Here is a 17,871-nt window from a genome sequence, read left to right as displayed (position 1 = left end):
CTTCTATTTAAGGAATTAGTCAATCTTGTTTAATTCCAACTTACCATCTAGGAAATACCCCATTTTCCAAACTTGTTGTTTGGCTACGTCGCCAACGTCGCTGGTAGCTGCTGGCACAGCTTCGGGTAAGTGAAGAATTTGGAGAGGGAAATGGGGTGATGAGCAAGCTGCTCAGAGATGCTGTTACATTAGAAGAACAAGCATAATCACTAGTCAGTGATTAAACATGGTGACAACTTTCTTTTTAACAGACTGAACAGAGTAAACCAAATCTTTTATTTTGTTTCATCAACCTGTCTACAGTTCCATTTAAAATGTATTTGAAGGACAGCCTCAGAGGAATAAACTCATGTATTAATACTATATTTACAAGAGTCTTGCAGATAATCATTTTTGGCACTGTGCAACCCAGAAAAAAGTGCTACTGGAAATAAGCTATCACTTTTTAAGCCACCCTTATGCCCACTAACTTGGCAGAACCCTCACTATTCTTAAAGGAAACCTGATGCTATTCAAACTGGTTGTAGGAGGGTTTCAACAAGAAAGGGGATTTGAAAGTGTTTGAATGGTATTCGAAAGGGTCACTTACAGAACTCATAAATCACTCATGCACAACTTGCGAAGCCTATCACTTTTAATAAGTCTTTGCTTAAATGTCAAAAAGAGCAGACCATACACATTACTCTCTGGAGCATTGTAAAGTGGCAGACACATAGCAGTAGATTCCACTTGTACCATATATAAATGATTCAAAACATCATGTTGTATATGATAAATAGGTACAATCTTATCTGCAAATTTTAAGGTTTTCTTGTTTCAAAATTTTACATTTCTTATTCTAAATTATGTATATATGTGTGTGTGCCTGTGTCAGAGTATGGACATGAGAGTGGAAGTGCCAGAGGCTCAGATCCACCCAGACCTACAGTTATAGGCCCTTGTGAGCTATCTGACATGGGTGCTAGGAACCAAGCTTGGGTCCCTTGCAAGAGCCATATATACTCTTAACCACTGAACTATCAAAATCAACTGAGCTTTTTATCTTGTTTACAAATATTCTAAATCAGAAAAAAAAAATATTCTAAATCAGTCTTTGAGAACAGAGTTCAAACATCTGAACTTTTTATCTTTGAAGGTTCATGTAACTGAAACTCACACCTAAGGATCAAAACACAGGATAAAGTTAAAATTGTTGTTTATATTCAAACTGACTCACAATAAAAGTAAAGATGGGTATACCATGTGACAAGGCCTGCATGAAGCATAGGAACCAAGTTTACAGTGTCTAATAAGACTGCAAGTTCAAGAGGACTCATCTTATTAATGGTTTGGAGCCCCAACATACACTAACTTTAACCGAAAATGCCTTTGCCTGGCTGACTTCTCTTTATTGCCTAACAGGCAACTCAAGAAGCCCTGCCTCTCTGCAAAGCATCGCTGATGCTTGCCTCTTGCCCAAGGAAGCTAGGTGTCTTTTTTCTGAGCCTCTGCACAAACCTATCACTGAATGTATCACACAACCTTTTTTTTTTTAATCACTACACTATGGGCGGGCCTACCTGCCTTCCTTTCTTCTTTCCCTCCCTCCTTCCTTCCCTCCTTCCCTTCTTTCTTAATACCCAGCATATTTCAGTAAATGTTTTTTTGGACATAACAAACATCACTGAAGTCCATACTTTGAAAAATAAAAAGGGTAATACTGATTCATAATGTCTACGCTTCTCTGGGCAATAAACAATTTAACAAGTTCAACACTAACAGCAACTCAATGTAAGCTGATATAGTTTTTTTCTACTGTTTGTTTGTTTGTTTTCTGTTTTATTTTTGAGACAGGTTTTCTCTGTGTTAGCCTTGGCTGTCCTGGACTCACTTTGGAGACCAGGCTGGCCTCGAACTCACAGCAATCCACCTGCCTCCGCCTCCCGAGTGCTGTGATTAAAAGCGCGCATCACCACACCCGGCTTCTACTATGGTTTTTAAGTAGTACTTTGAGCAATTTTTTTTTTTTCCTGACTAAGCCCAAGATGATGGTCTGTGATCATCTATAAAAAGGAGTGTCCAAGCTTTTGATCCTGCAAGCTGATGTGGTCATCTACAAAGTTCTCTCACTCAAGATCCATACAATATAGTAAACAAACAAACAAACAAAAATAGCTCATAATGTTTTAACTAAATTCATGATTTTTGTATTAGGCCTCACTTGAAGCAATCCTTGCTCACATGTGGTGGCCATCAAGGCACATCCCACCACACTTAATAGAAAACATTAAAATATCAAATTTAAGAGACTTCTCTCTATCCTTTCTACAGTCCTCTTGTGTGAAATGTCAGTATGAACCAAGTAGACATAGAATTAGACAATAAAGGCAGAGAGTGAAATAAAATTAACATCAGCTAACAACAACCTCACAAGAAAGCGGGCTAGGCTATGAATCTGACATTACCAGAGCGTGCTATGCCGCTGTCTCTGTCCTCATTCAGTTCTCTTCCTGGCATGTCCATTGGGTTGCTGTGAACTGAATCAAGAAAGATGGTCAGTCATAAAACACACTACTATTGAGGTGGATGTTGCTCCTTTTACATTGCAAACTAGATCATGCTTCATCTCATTGCATTCCTTTTTCAACAGCACGGCACCAACCCAGCACTAGGAGCTATTACTCAGTTGAACAAGCTTTCAGATTTATCTGAAGATTTACCATGTAATGCAAAATTACCCAAGATATAGAATCCAGGAGTGACTAAACTTCAAATTTTAAGAACATATTCAAAAACACAGATGTTCATACTATAAAATGGAAAAAAAAAGATATACTAGGAATACGAATGTTCATTACTGAGGCTAAGTGACAACTCTATCGTAGTTTCCTCTGATTATGTCTGTAACAATGTTTAAACACAAGCATAATAAATAAGAATTTAAAACTCTGTAATAAATTGTCTGATAACTTTGTTTAAATAACATGATATCAATTAGTGATAGAGCACTGGCCTAGAGTATATACAAGGCCCCGGATTTGATCCACAGCACTGGAAAAACAACAAAAACAAACAAAAGTAAGTATAAGTGCTAGCAGGGCAGCTTGTATATTTTTTCAACTAGTTTTATATTTTCCAAATATTCTAGGATAAATACACATTGCTCATATCTAACATTTACATGTAAAATAAGTTCTAATTAAAATAGGAAGTGGGATAGCAGGGTGTGATGGCAAATATTCATAATGCCTTCTATTAGGAGACAGATGCAGGAGAATTTCAAATTCAATGTAGAGGAGACTGATAGTAATAAACAACAATGAGTAAATCTGTGGACTGGAAATCTCTGCTAGAAAATGAATCTGCAAGATCAGCGTGTGTGCAATGTGGGAAAAGGTGGAACAGGACTCTGGTCCTGCATATGTAAGCAAGGCACATACTCTGTAAAGTCATGATATGAGTAATTATATAGTGTTAGTACAATGCTTGTTCATCTAAATCTTAGCTCCAAGAAAAGTTGTTCTTAGGGAAGAGTGTAGATCAGAAATTTGTGACTATTATAAAGATCGGATATTTCCAGCAATTGGTGAATTACAATACAAAAGCTACTTAGCCATGGAAACAAGACAGCATTATATGAAAATTTTCAAGGGGCAGTATAACTAATTACTAAGTTAACTACACACTAAACTTTTCTTTTAAGAGCCTCAAGTTTAAAATTCTTATGGCACACTGAGGAAAGAAATGACAAACTGAAATTTCATAAAAATATCAGTCCTGTTGATAACACTCTTTGTGAAAACTTAAGGAACATACCCAATGGAAAGCAGTAAGTTCCTCTACTTTGTAAACAATGCGTTCTTAACCACAACCTCCCAACTTCATTCTCTACACTCTCTTGTTTCCACAGCTTAACTAAAGATTCTAGCCACCAGGGCACACCAACTAGTCTACCCACACAGCACATGGCAAACCTGCAAAGAAAGAGGCGCTCCTGATCAGGCGGAGCGGACCCTGCTCAGAGAATGCCCGCCTGGGGCTGCAGAACTGTGAAAGACCTATATGGCAAAAATGTAAAATACACATGAAAGAGGCCTGTTAGAAAAGCCAGATTGCGTCAGGAAAATAAGGTGAGGTAAGGCAACATAGCAGCAGACCAACAGGTAAAGCAAGGGAGCTTTTAACCAAAGCAAGAACAACTCAAGTCTTTTTCTCTCTTAGAATAAATACAGTTCTCCTTTTGGTCATGGTTCATGTCAAACAATAGTTTCATGCCTATTTATGAATAAATTCATTTATAACAACAGAAATAAGGTTCTGTTATAAAAGGTAAAACTATTTCAAGTGTTCAATCCTAATATAAAACATTCTGACCACTTAAAAAGGCAATATCTACATAATTTAATATCTGCCAAATAAACTTGTTTTTTTTTAAATTTTATTTATTCATTTATTTATTTGACAGAGTCTCTCTGTGTAGTCTTGGCTGGAATTCACTCTGTAGACCAGGCTAGCCTTAAAATCACAGAGATCCACCTGCCTTTGCCTCCCAAGTGTTGGGATTAAGGCGTGTGCCACCACTGCCTGTGAAAAGTCAGTTTTTAAGAGTCCAGTGTTCCCCTGCAAATGCTGTAAGAAGACCATGTTAGCACTTAACACAAGAACACAATAAATCTACCAAGGAATTTTACTGACAAGTAAACACAAAATTGTTGTACTAGTCCACTGATAAGTAACAAAAGAAAATTATGTTTTTAGAGCCGTAGTTAACCACTACAAAAATAGGAAACATAGTACAACTTATAATGGCAAGAGTCCCAAGAGTACCACACATAACCACAAAGAAATGATAGCAGCCTCAATACCCAAAAAACATAAAGGTGGTAGCACACACCTTTAATCCCAGCATGTAGATCTCTATGAATCTGAACCTAGCCTGATCTACATAGAGAGTTCCAGACCAGCCAAGGCTACAGAGATCCTCTCTCCAAGGGGGAAAAAGAAAAAGAAAAAGGAAAAAAAAAAAGGGTGTATGTGTGGGGAAGAGGGGGCCTAAATCCTGAAATCAAGTAGCTGAGTTATCTGTTACTTATATTCAACTATGACTGTATACGCCAGTGGTTCTTAACCTTCCTAATTGTGACCCTTTAATACATAGTTCTTGATGTTACGGTGACGCCCAACCATTAAAATTATTCTCGTTGCTACTTCATAAGTAATTTTGCTACTGTTATGAATCATAATGTAAGTATCTGATATGGAGGATATCTGATATGTGATTCCTGCATAAGAGTCCATGACCCACAGGTTAAGAAGCACTGGTCTAAGACATTATGTAGGAGTTGTACACCTAGGACAGATAGCCTTCTGCTTTAAATGGCATCCGGATAGCTCAAACTGCTGATACTATTTTTTTTTCTGCAACAGAAGTTTCTGTAACTATCATGCAGCAACCCTTCCATTTCTCAATGGCAAACTCTTTCTTCAACATTCCCTAGCTATTTCAAAATTTAACGTCTTTAAGCTCCTTCCTCATATGACTGAATACATGGGCATAGATGTAGACGCACAGAGCTTCCAGACTGAAACTATCCTTTTCGCACTACCCCACCTCCAAGGTACTCACATTCTTACCTATCTTTGCCTACTTCCTGCCGAAAATAAAATAATAGGTACATTCAGACCTTATGATGCTAGTAATTTTTTCAAGAATTCTGAGAAGTTCCTCCTTATTTTTCAAGCTAATTCTAAGTCAGCTAGGGTCCCAATCCAACACTCTCCCGTACAAATGTCTCTCTCAACCATCATTATCTATCTTTAATTTCATTCTCTCAATGGCTTCCTTTTTTTCCCAGAAATATTTACATGTAATCGAATCTCTTTCATGTTTCCTCAAGATACATCTATTCCTACAGTTGTTCAGTTTTCTAAATGTAGATGAAAGATGTCTGGAAGTCCCCTAAGGCCCTTTCAAGACAGTGAGGTCTTCCATTTTTCTCATGACTTGCCTACAGGAGGTGAGATTTTCCTCACATATTTTAATCCCAACTACTTACCAAGACCCATTCTCACTACACATTCCTTTGCACATATAAATCAGATCTGATTAACTGTTGGATCTTAAACAACTTTCTATTGAAGCTTTGGGGATATATCTAAAATTTTCCAACTGTGCTTTAAACCCTATTGCACACCTGTGCAAGGTTACATAGTACCCATCATCTCAGCTAATGAACAAACACAGAGGACACGAAATCTAGGCTACTCTGGGGAAGACATGGAACATTTCTGACAACTAGGTCTTACTAATAAACTACGTCTCAAGAAGCTAACACAGGCTGGATCTTTATTTTCTTCACTTTTCCTTGGAGTCAGACATGCATCAGTCTATGGTTCTTTGGCTTTCCCCACCTCCCTCATTTTCTTTCTCACAGTCATCTCCAGTAATTAAATTTTTGCATAGTTAATCCTGTCATGTATGCCTTCACTGGTATCTGACTACATATAACATGAATGCGAATTTGTTGCTGTGGCTCACAGTGTCCTTTGCCATCTGGCTCTCGATCAGTTCTTTCTTTTCTTCTTCTTCCTCCTCCTTCTTCTGTTTTGTTGTTTACTTTTGAGACTGTGTTTTAATTACAAAGGTCTCGTCCCTTTTCTTCCTCCAAACCCTCCCAGACACCCTTATTGTCAATTCTTTGACTTCATTTCCTTTATCTCTACTGTGTGCTTCACTCACGTGAACTTTTCTTGGGGGGGGGGGGTAGGCGGGTTCCAGACAGGGTTTCTCTGTGTAGCCTTGGCTGTCCTGGACTCGCTTTGTAGACCAGGCTGGCCTCGAACTCACAACGATCCACCTGCCTCTGCCTCCCCAGTGCTGGGATTACATGCTTTATGATGGTGTGTCCCTTGGTCTCGTATATACTACTGCTTCTTCCAAGATAGTTCTATCCAAGAACTCTATAAACAAGTCTTCAAGTTTAGGTGCTCTATTCTCAAGGTGGCCGCCCACAATTCTCCAAGATGGAACTCATGCTTTTATTTTAACCACAGCCTTATAATTTTAATCTTGTATCCACTATAGCATACTGTGGTTGTATTATTTATCTAATGCTCACTAACTACAAATCCACTGAGGCAGAAGCTGTGTTAGCTTACTGCTGCCTCTTCAGGGTCTACCAGAGTGCTTGTCAGATCACAAGTGCATAAAAAATATTCAATTATTCAATTGGAAAAATAAAGTCAGAAATGGATCTCAACTACCTTAATGCACAGTTAAGAATATGGAAATACAAGCCATACATTATTTAAAGCCTGTATCTTTAAATGGATTAAGTTTCTCCTCTGAATTAAAACAGAATGACCAAATACATCTAGCCTCCACAGTATAATTTACTTTTATAACTATCAATTCATTTGTACTATTAAAATGAACCATTTTCAACAAGTCCTTGAAGCTTTAAAATAATAAAAAAAAATCTTAAAGGCCATTTCTTTGTTGCCGTTTTGTTTATCTTTCTTTGTTCGTTCCCCCCCGCCCCCCGCCCCTCTCTCTCTGGTTTTTTGAGACAAATTTTCTCTGTGTAGCTCTGGTTGTCTTAGATCTTGCTCTATAGACCAGTCATTTAACTCAAAGATCTGCCTGCCTCTGCCTCTCAAGGGCTGGGATTAAAGGTGTGCTTTGTTGCTGTTTTATTTCATTAAAATCGGTGATTAAGAGCAAGTGAATTAAAAAAAAACTTTTCCTATAAGCTGACCTACACAATAAAATATAAGGCCAACTCACAGCAGATGCTTAATAGCATCTCATTTTAATAAATTAATAAACAATATTCATTGAATACAATACTATACCATTCAACATGGTATAACATTAAGACAAACCCACAACATGTGCTCAATAGCATCTCTCTTAAATAAACATAAAGTGCTAGGCAGCTTGAACTACACAATGAAATCATATCTCAAAAAGGAAAATGTAATCATCTAAATAAAAGTTTTTACTAAATAAGGTTTGCTGTCCACTCCCTGGTATTATGCATCAGAAATATGATCAAGCAGCAATTTAGTTGTGCTTTCTAGACAAGAAATTGCAGAAATACTATGTCATTTTAAAATGCATTATACAATATGAACCATAATTAACTAAATTAAGCTATTCTTCTAATAAGTTTCTTAAGAATCATGACTTGAGCATCTGCTCATATGAACCACAGCTAACAAAAATTAGCACCACTTTAAAATGACATTATGTTAGACAAGAGATTAGGGATAGTCTTCCCCATATAAAATAGTTCAGAGAGCTGGTAATGGTTCTCAATATCAGTATAAATGGCATATTCAAAAATACACCAAGTTAAAAAAAAAATGAAGACAAATTCTTTTTCAGATACAAAATGAGTATTACTCTAAAATTTAAAAAAATGTTTTCCAAATAACACGTGAAATTTGACCCATCTTTCTATTTAAACCATTAGAAGCTCTTTTGTTATACAAGAAATCTATATAATTAAGAAGTGGCTTCAAACCATTTTTACTGTTAACATTTTAACTTTATAAAATCAAAATAAACTACCTACCTATATTTCCAAGCAGACCATTAATAACTGTGCTGCTATCAGCCTTTAATGTATTGCTGTCCTGATTGATGAATTCAAGACTGTCTTGCAGTCTACAGAGAAAAGAAAAAACAAATTCCAAATACATTTTATGTTTTTAATGGTAATTCTTCACACATCCCAATGAAAATTTTGGAACAGTTGAAGTAAAGAGGACTAATGGGAATAGGAAAGAAAATAGGGAGTTGAATATGAACAAAATATAATGGAATGAAAACATCATTATGAAACCTATTATTTTATATATTAACTTGTAAAATTTAAACACTTTTTAAGTTAAAACATACTATTAGGTCTATAAGTATAAGCTATGATGATAACTATGTAATCACTCAAGCCACTGGTTAGTAAGCTATACCTGAAGGCCACATCCGGCTCTGTAACTTTTATAAATAAAGTTTCACAGGATGACAGTTCATGTTCATTCATTAATATGTTGCCTAAGGCTGCTTTAATTCTATAATGACAGTATACTCCATGACTCACAAAATAGAAAATTTTGCTATTTATAAATTGGCTCTTTTAGAAATAAAATGCTGACACTGATATACATCCCAGATGAGGTTTTCCTCATATGTTGGACTAAAAATTTTTTCTGGGGTTGAGAATGGTCAAAGATTTTGGATGCGGTGATGCATACCTGTAATCCCAGCACTCAGAAAGGCAGAGGCAGGTGGATCACTGTGAGTTTGAGGCCAGCCTGGTCTACAAAGCAAGTCCAGGACAGCCATGGCTACACAGAGAAACCCTGTCTGCAAAAAATCAAGAGGGGAGAGAGAATGGTCAAAGCAATTGTAGATGAGGAAAGGAACAGAGGACGGGGAGAAGAGAGAGCAGCAGGAACAACAATCAAATAATCACACATAAAAATGGTATGTATTACTTCTTTTATTCTCTTTGAGCATAATAAAAATAAAATTACTGTGCTTTCAGTCTGAAATATCTTTTCCATAATTTTTAGGAATTATCAGTTAAAATTTTAAAAAAAGGAAGAGAAGTAAGGTTTCATTTCTACTTCAGTATTAAATTTAAAAAGTTGGCATTTTGGCAACATCATTTTTAAAAGTATTCACAATACTTTGAAAAACATCTACCTTTTCTTTTCTTCCTAAAAGAAAGGTAAAATGAGCTGCAGATAGTTGAAACCTCTGTAATAAAACAGAAGTCTTTCAAGACTCAAAAGAATTTCTCTAGAGTAGGTGCTTTATTTAGATTTTGGATTACTTCAAAAATTCAAGCTCATCAGTGCTCTGATTTGGCACCTACAAAATCCCACTGACCTACGCATAAGTTCTAACTCAGTACTTTGTTTACTAGGATTCTGGTACATAGCTTATTATCCCCACTGGAGGCCCAACCTTGTTTCTACTTCATTATTCTAGTCTAAGCATGGACAACTTCTTATATCCCTGTAGCTATTACATATGTGTAGAGTGGGGTCGGGGGCCGGGGGATTACTTTGATTTGGTAGTGATATGGCTACCTAAGGTTGCTCCAGTCTGCAGGGCTCTGCAAACTGAAGAACATAAAAACACGAATGGTAACTCAACAGAGAACAGTAAGACTGCAAAGCAGCACACTAGCCTGTGATGGAAAGCATTTTGCTTCTAGAAATCACATCTATATATTCAATTATATACAGAAAAGGTGCGTAATCTGGCCTCCATAAACTTTTAAACTTGAGTAAGATATAGACTTTAATTTGTGCTTTAATTTTAAAAGCCAATTTAATGTTTATACCTGTTTATCTTAATTACCAATCTCCCCCTGCATCCATAAGCACTTACGTATTAAGACTTCCACAGATACTACTGCCAGTCCGTGCAGTGAAAACTTTGCTAAGCATGAGTTGTGGAGGAGAGCTATGAAAGAAAGCAGAATGTAAGAAAAAAGATTAAAACTAAAATACAATGACTTTTGATTTGTTGTAAATAAAAATCTTTAAGTTACAGAGATTTCATGACATTATCACAATGTCTAAGAAGAAGCACTAAAACCATGGCCATCATAAGCAGGGATCTGACATACTCAATCTGAATGAAGACCTAAGAAATCCTTTCCTCTTCAGCCACTGCTATCCAAGGGGCCAACATCTTGGCCAAACTTTCCATCATCCCTGTGCGGAGAGGCTACTAGGGGAACAAGATCGGCAAGCCATACACTGTCCATGCAAGGTGACAGACCGCTGTGGCTCTGTTTTGGTGCGTCTCATCTCTGCCCCCAGAGGCATTGGTATCCTCTTTGCTCCTGTGCCCAAGAAGCTACTGATGATGGCCGGTATTGATGACTGCTACACATCAGCCAGGGGCTGTACTGCCACCGTGGGTAACTTTGCCAAGGCCACTTTTCATGCCATTCCAAGACCTACAGCTACCTGGCACCTGACTTCTGGAAAGAAACTGTGTTCACCAAGTCTCCTTATCAGGAATTCACTGAACATCTTGCGAAAACTCACACCAGAGTCTCTGTTCAGAGGACCCAGGCTCCAACTGTAGCTACCACATAGGGGTTTTTATACAAAAAAAAATCAAGTGAATTAACTCTTTAAAAAATGACCACGCAAAATGAGTACAACACAAAAAGAACTGAACTCCCTCACCGGATCTGATGAATTTTTAAGGTGGATCCTTTGTAGCTCATTGCAACTGAGCCAAACATCATCTCTCCAAGCATGTTGGCATCAGAAGAGCACCGAGAACCCTGAATAAAAATTAAAAACATAAATCAAAGAATAAAAAGCCTTATAACAATTTCAAATATTAATTTTCTTAATAATAAAAGCTATTTTAGTTTTTCTAATTAATAATTTTAATTCTGGCTGGGTGTAGTGGCGCATGCCTTTAATCCCAGCACTCAGGAGGCAAAGGCAGGTGGATTGCTCTGAGTTAGAGGCCAGCTGGTCTACAATGCGAGTCTAGGACAGCCAAGGCTACACAGAGAAACCTTGCCTCGAAAATAAATAAATAAAAATAAATAAGTTTAATTATGTATTACACAAACTGTTCTGTAATTTGTTCTTCATCATATGGTTTCTTATATTAACCCCAACCATATTATTAAACAGAAATTTCATTTTTTTAAAGCTGTATAGATTTTGGTAGGTATAATAAAATATATATTCCTAACAGTAGGAAGACCGAGGCAGGAACAGCTCAAGTTTGAATTCAAGCTGGGTACATGGGGAGACTCTGTTTCATTTAAAGAAGGGAGGGAGGGAAGCAGAAAAGGAGGGAGAGAAGGGAGGAAGGAAGGAAAGGAGGGATTGCACAGTATTTGATTACATAAGAATACCACATTTTGGGGCTGGAGAGATGACTCACTAGCTCAGACTACTTGGTGCTCTTTTTTGTATGTTTGCTTGTTTTTTGTTGTCGGGGTTTCTCTGTGTATCCCTGGCTGTCCTGGAACTCGCTCTGTAGACCAGGCTGTCATCCAACTCACAGAGATTTACCTGCCTTTGCCTCCTGAGTGTTGGATTAAAGATGTGCATCACCACCACCAGATACCACTTGATGCTCTAACACAGGACTTGCCTTAGGTTGTAAGAACCCACATGGAAGCTCACAACCACTTATAACTTTAGTTTTAGGAAATCATCTGGCTTTTCTTCTAGGCATGTGTGTAGTGCACATACATAAATGTTAGCAAAACATTCAGAAATTTAAAATAAAAATAAAGCTTTTTTTTTTCCTCAAAAAAAAAAAAAAATACCATACTTCATCAGGTCAGACCAATTACTGAAGAGCATTTAGGTCACTTCTAAGATTTTGCTACTAAAAATAATTGAAAGTTCAAATAAACATGTAAAAAACAATTACTCATACTTTTTGTGAGTATATATGGGTGGCTATGCACACTGCATGAGTGGAGGATGGAGGACAACTTGTAGAAGTTGGTCCTCTCCTATACTGCACTATGTGGTATCTAGGAATTGAATTTAGGCTGTGAAGCTTGGCTACCATATCAGTGCCTTGACTTGCTAAGCCATCTTGCTAGTCCCAAATCAATCTGTGAACCATGTCTTACACATATATGCAACATTACACCAGAAGGTAACGAGGGTAGAACAGACAGTGTAATTTTTACTACTTCTATTATGGCAAAGAAGCATACACAAATGGAACAATTTATAACTTTCATCAATTAAAAAAAAAAGGATGTACTTGTAATCTATAGGCTTGATACTTGTTTATAAACATAGAAAACATTCTAATATAAAAAAAACCACAAATAGCCAAAGAAAACAATAAAACTGGAATTATTATATATCCAGATTTCAAAACATATTACAAAGTATAGTAATCAAAACAATATGGTACCAATAAAAAGACAAACAGACCAACAGAATAGGACAAGAGATCCAGAAATAAATCCATCTCAATACAGTCAAGTGATCTTCAACTTTCTTTCCTTACTAAGAAAAGAATCTTTAGGACAATGCTGCTGGGAAGGCTAAAATAAAACCAGACTCTTATAGCATATATAAAATCAATTCAAGGTGGCTTAAAGACTTAAATAGGAAAAAACGGACAAAGAAAATGGTGTATAAATACACACAGTGAAATATATTTCAACTTGAGAGACATATTTTAGAATATGTACTAGCTAAATAAATCTTTAAAAAATGTTTAAAGTTATTACCATGTTTAATTACATTTTGACTGAATGTGCATCTATGCACCACATGAATGCCTGGTGCCCTTGGCACCCAGAATAGGGCACCAGATTCCATGTAATTAGAGTTACAGATGGTTGTAAGCCAACATTTGAGTGCTAGGAATTAAACCTGGGTATTCTGGAAAAGCAACAAGTGTTCTTGTTCTTAACAATTGAGCCATCGCTCCAGGCCTGCATGGTGAATCTTAAGGGCAGCATGTTAAATGAAATAAGGTAATCAAAGAAAGATTAGCACTGCATACACTTCCACTTATATGAGGTATCTAAGAAAGTCAAATTGAAGGAACCAAAGAACAGAATTAGCAGTTACCAGGACCTGGGCAAAAGGGAAATGAAAAATTACTCATCAATGGACATTAAGCTTCAGTCAAGAAATGGGAATAAACTTTGGAGATCTGCTGCACAACATCAAGTCCATGGTTAAGAACTAACAAAGCATTGTATACTAAAAGTACTCTGTGTTGGCCTTTGATCCCAGCACTCAGGAGACCACTGTCTTAACAATATTGTATTTATTACTTATGTGTGTGTGGCTGTTTGTGGCTACATCGTGCAATAGCACAAAAGGAGAGGTCATAGGACAACATTTGAGACTCAATTTTCTCCTACTATGTGGGTCCTGGGGAGGTAACTCAAGTTGGGCAGCAGGTACCTGGACCTGCTGAGACATTTTTTTCAGTTCTCTCTAATTAACTTTTGAAGCCCAGTTTGTTCCATGACATCAGTGTGCCAGACTGAAAGGAATGCCATTTCATATTCTCATTCATTGATATAATACTGGCCTAATGGTAGCAATTTTGGAGGAGCAATTTTCACAATTACCCACTCACGTGCACTTTAAAGAACTGGTCAATGAAATTCCTATGTGAGTCACCAGAAATGGAGCTGCTAGTCTTTGGATAACACAACACATTATTATCTAATGAAGCTGAAAAATAAGGGAACCCTGGGCTTTTTCTGAGGCCATCTTCAAGCCAACAAACCCCATGTATCTATCACATGACTCCATATTGGTCATGTGAAGAAAATAATTCATAGTCCGTGACTAATCCTTATTTACAGTTGGGAGTCATTGAAGTCATCTTTCTCAGTGATTATTTCATCAAATAAGCATTCCATAGAGACAATCTAATAAAATCATGTAACGATATTAAAATTCTTTGTCTACAACATATATCAAATGGCTAATATGAACAGCAGATAGTTATACGTTTTCCTGTGACACAATCCACAATAAAAATCATAAAATTAGCAAAGTGCTGCTCTCATGCCTTTTCAGAGCTTTCTTTAAAGAGTCCACTCACTGCACACCCTCACTCCTGGAAAGAAATTCAAAGATGATGTTCTAGACCATATTTTATCTATCATATGAAGTGAATGCTTTTGTTTAAAAAGTGTATTTGATAGAATTTGATACACCGCCTTTTGGATCTCTACAATCTTGGTCAGTTTTCTAATATTTACTTTTAATCACATAATATATATGGAAAAGGCAATTTTATACAACCTAACAACTTAGAAAAACTTTCAAATTATACAAATTTTTCTAGGTTATACAGGTATTATATGGCATTGTACTGTTAGGCATTTGTTAAGGTATTGTGCCTAAGGTGAGGGAAAACAAGAAGGCAGAATAACTGAGAATTACCTTCTAACATGTAGGTTTTAGTAACCTCAGAATCCTTTTACATAGACTGCTTGATCGATGGAGTACGAGGATAAATTTCCATGCAAATGCAACCATCTCTTACAAACAGAATGACCAAAAATCTATTTTAGCATTACTAATTAAAGTGTATGTTTTATTTGCATAAGCTTGGAATGGCATAAATTCACAGTAGATGATATGAACTTAGTATGAAACTAAGTTGATCTTATCTTATGTGGTAAACATATATACAAGTTCTTATGTGGTTACTGATTTATTTAATCTTATATACTACTACTACTAATCCAGTTACTTGTGAAAAACAAAGATGTAAGTTTAATCCTTGTAACTACACTTTAATTCCCTATGATGGCCATGCTATATTGGTATTTTAACTATTATTTAATAACCAGATGTACAAAATAAATTATTCTAGGTATTCAATAATATGAATTGAGATAAAGATGGAGAAAATATCTGCTATCAATACCAGAGACTTCTGTATTTCCCCACCTAAGGTTTTAGAAATTCTTAAAACTTACTTGTTTAGAGATGGGAGTGGTGGCACATGCCTGTAATTCCAGCACTTGGGGAAGCAGAGGCAGGCGGATCTCTGTGAGTTTGAGGACAGCCTGGTCTACAAAGTCCAGGATAGTCAATGCTACACAGAGAAATCCTGTCTGGAAAATCCAGCAAAATAAAACAAAACTTAACTTGTTTAATGAATTTATCCATCTCTACAGCTACAATGGAGGCCCCAGGAAGATACAGTTTAGTTGCTATTGTAAACCTGGTCTCTAGGGAAATGATTAAAATGACTTGTAAATGAATAGATCAGTGATCTTACCTGGTACTTGGGACACTGGTCTTTTACATCAGAAGATAAAGTGATAGAGCTATCCAAAGAGGAAGAACTATCTCCTCCTGGCTTCAGCTGACAGCATTTCCCAAAGACCTTGACTTGCGCATCATTACATAGCTTCTGAAACACAGAGGATGCCCCCATTTATAGTCCAGCACATCTTTTTAGCATATATAAACTTAAAAGCAACCGTTTAAAAACTTGGAACAGGCTGGAGGAGCTGGCTCAGTGGTGAAGAGCATTTGTTGCTCTTCAACAGGAACCTGGGTTCAATTCTCAGCACCCACATCACAGGTAACAGCAGTCTGTAACTCCAGTTCTAGGGTAGTCAAAACCCTCTTCTGTCCCCATGGCCACTGCATGTACATGTATGAAAAACATGCAAAAACAAAGACTAAAAATAAAATATATTTAAAAAAAAAACTTAAATTAGGCGTGGTGGCCTTTGATTCCAACAGTCAGGAGGCAAAGAAAAAATTTACTTCAACTATTAGAAACATCTTTTATTCTTCAAAGAACTCAATATTGTTCCTTAATTGTCTTCACTGGTGCAACAGTGACATGAACATCATAGGAGCAACCAGCTACTTTCTGGTTAGATTTAAGTCTTACTCCACTGGGTAACAGACTCAGGGAGAACCACCTATTCTTATGCTGCTACACGCACATACTATTAAGCTGACTCCTAATGATGTATCACTATACCAATAAATCAACACATCTCTCAACCCTTGCCTGAGAAACTTCTTTTTGCAATAAATGGTGATTAACACAGCGATCCACAACTCACCAAAATGCAAAGAGTAAGAGAATGTTTAGCTCTAAAGGGAACATATATATTGTACTTCCTGAGGTTCAGGGATCATTACAGTAGAGAAGTGGAAAAGAATAAAAGCCAGAGGTACAGAAGACTACAAGAAAACATTATGTTCTGGACCCAGCAGGGCAGCTCCACATATGAACTCACAAGTGTTTCTGTGAGTTCAACAGGGGAACAAAATAAAATAGAATAAAAAATAAACAATAAAACAAAAATAAGATTCCTGTTTTACTAAATAAAAAATTTCAGTAGCAGACATGGGCCACCACCTTGTGAGTTTTGGTCAGCAAGGCCCTAGAGGCCTGCAACACAACACAAGCTATTGCCATTGCTCTTGGTTGCCAACCATATTTGGACGGTAAGACCCTACTGAAGATAAAGCACACCTTGGTTGCAAGACACAGCAAAACCAATTTGAAATTGACCTGAAAGCTTCCTCCCTGATGGCAGAAGGTGCTGTGTAGGCCACTGTGGAGGAAAGCAGTATTACTCAGCAGTGAACTCTGAACGCTACAATACTGACCTGCTGGGCAGTACGTACTCACTGTACAACAGTGATGTAAAGGTTGCAGGGATAAGCAACTACTTTCTGATTAGATTTGAGGCCTGTTCTGCAGAGAATTCATGGTTATAAACCTGGTCAAAAGCCCATGCCCCAGAAGGACTAGCTCTAGCTAGAAGCCTACTACTTGTGTTATGCCCAGAGAGTAGTGATGCTGTCAGATTTGTTTAGAAAAGTGTCTTTTTAAGCCAGCTATTTTGTGCATACCTTTAATCCAAGCACTTGGGAGGCAAAGACAGGCAGATCCTGGATTCAAAGCCAGCCTGATCTACAGAATGAGTTGTAGGACTGCCAGGGCTCCACAGAGAAACCCTGTCTTAAGGGGAATAAATAAAGCATCCTTTTGCAGTGGGCATCAGGTAGTGTTGTGTGTATGGATGGCCTTTGATACCAGCACTCAGGAGGCAAAGAAAGTATTTATTTTAAATATTTAAACACCTTTTATTCTTCAAAGAACTCAAAATTGTTCCTTTTTCCTTAATTGCCATCCCTGGTGCAACTTTGGCATGCACATCATAGGAGTAACCAGCTACTTTGCATATTATTTGCCATCATTCAAGCCAAGGTGGGCTTCTTTTAATTCATTAATTGATCAAGCTCTCAAACCACCCCACAGTCTTTTTATCAGCTGGTACTGTATTTCTTCACATTTCAACTTTTATTTTACTTTTTCAGTAAGGCCTTAAAGGATTGTCAGTCAAATTT

At 37.0% G+C, this 17,871-nt stretch overlaps 1 protein-coding gene across 2 annotated transcripts in view; it reads right to left on the bottom strand.

Annotated features, from left to right (window-relative positions):
• Fnip1 (folliculin interacting protein 1) overlaps window positions 1-17,871 on the bottom strand; it is a 71,971-nt gene that overhangs the window by 22,809 nt on the left and 31,291 nt on the right. Inside the window, exons 3-9 of one of the 2 annotated variants that reach the window (XM_051168143.1) lie at window positions 15,770-15,904; window positions 11,197-11,297; window positions 10,385-10,459; window positions 8,559-8,650; window positions 3,954-4,037; window positions 2,445-2,516; window positions 45-180 (exon numbers count right to left, since the gene is read on the bottom strand). In XM_051168143.1, the coding sequence (XP_051024100.1) occupies window positions 45-180; window positions 2,445-2,516; window positions 3,954-4,037; window positions 8,559-8,650; window positions 10,385-10,459; window positions 11,197-11,297; window positions 15,770-15,904 (695 nt within the window). The remainder of the gene's footprint in view (window positions 1-44; window positions 181-2,444; window positions 2,517-3,953; window positions 4,038-8,558; window positions 8,651-10,384; window positions 10,460-11,196; window positions 11,298-15,769; window positions 15,905-17,871) is intronic. The other variant, XM_051168144.1, reaches the window with a different exon arrangement.

The sequence above is a fragment of the Acomys russatus genome, chromosome 25 (genome assembly GCF_903995435.1).
Source record: "Acomys russatus chromosome 25, mAcoRus1.1, whole genome shotgun sequence".
In the NCBI taxonomy this organism is placed as follows: domain Eukaryota; kingdom Metazoa; phylum Chordata; class Mammalia; order Rodentia; family Muridae; genus Acomys; species Acomys russatus.
This window is presented reverse-complemented; position numbering and strand designations above follow the sequence as displayed.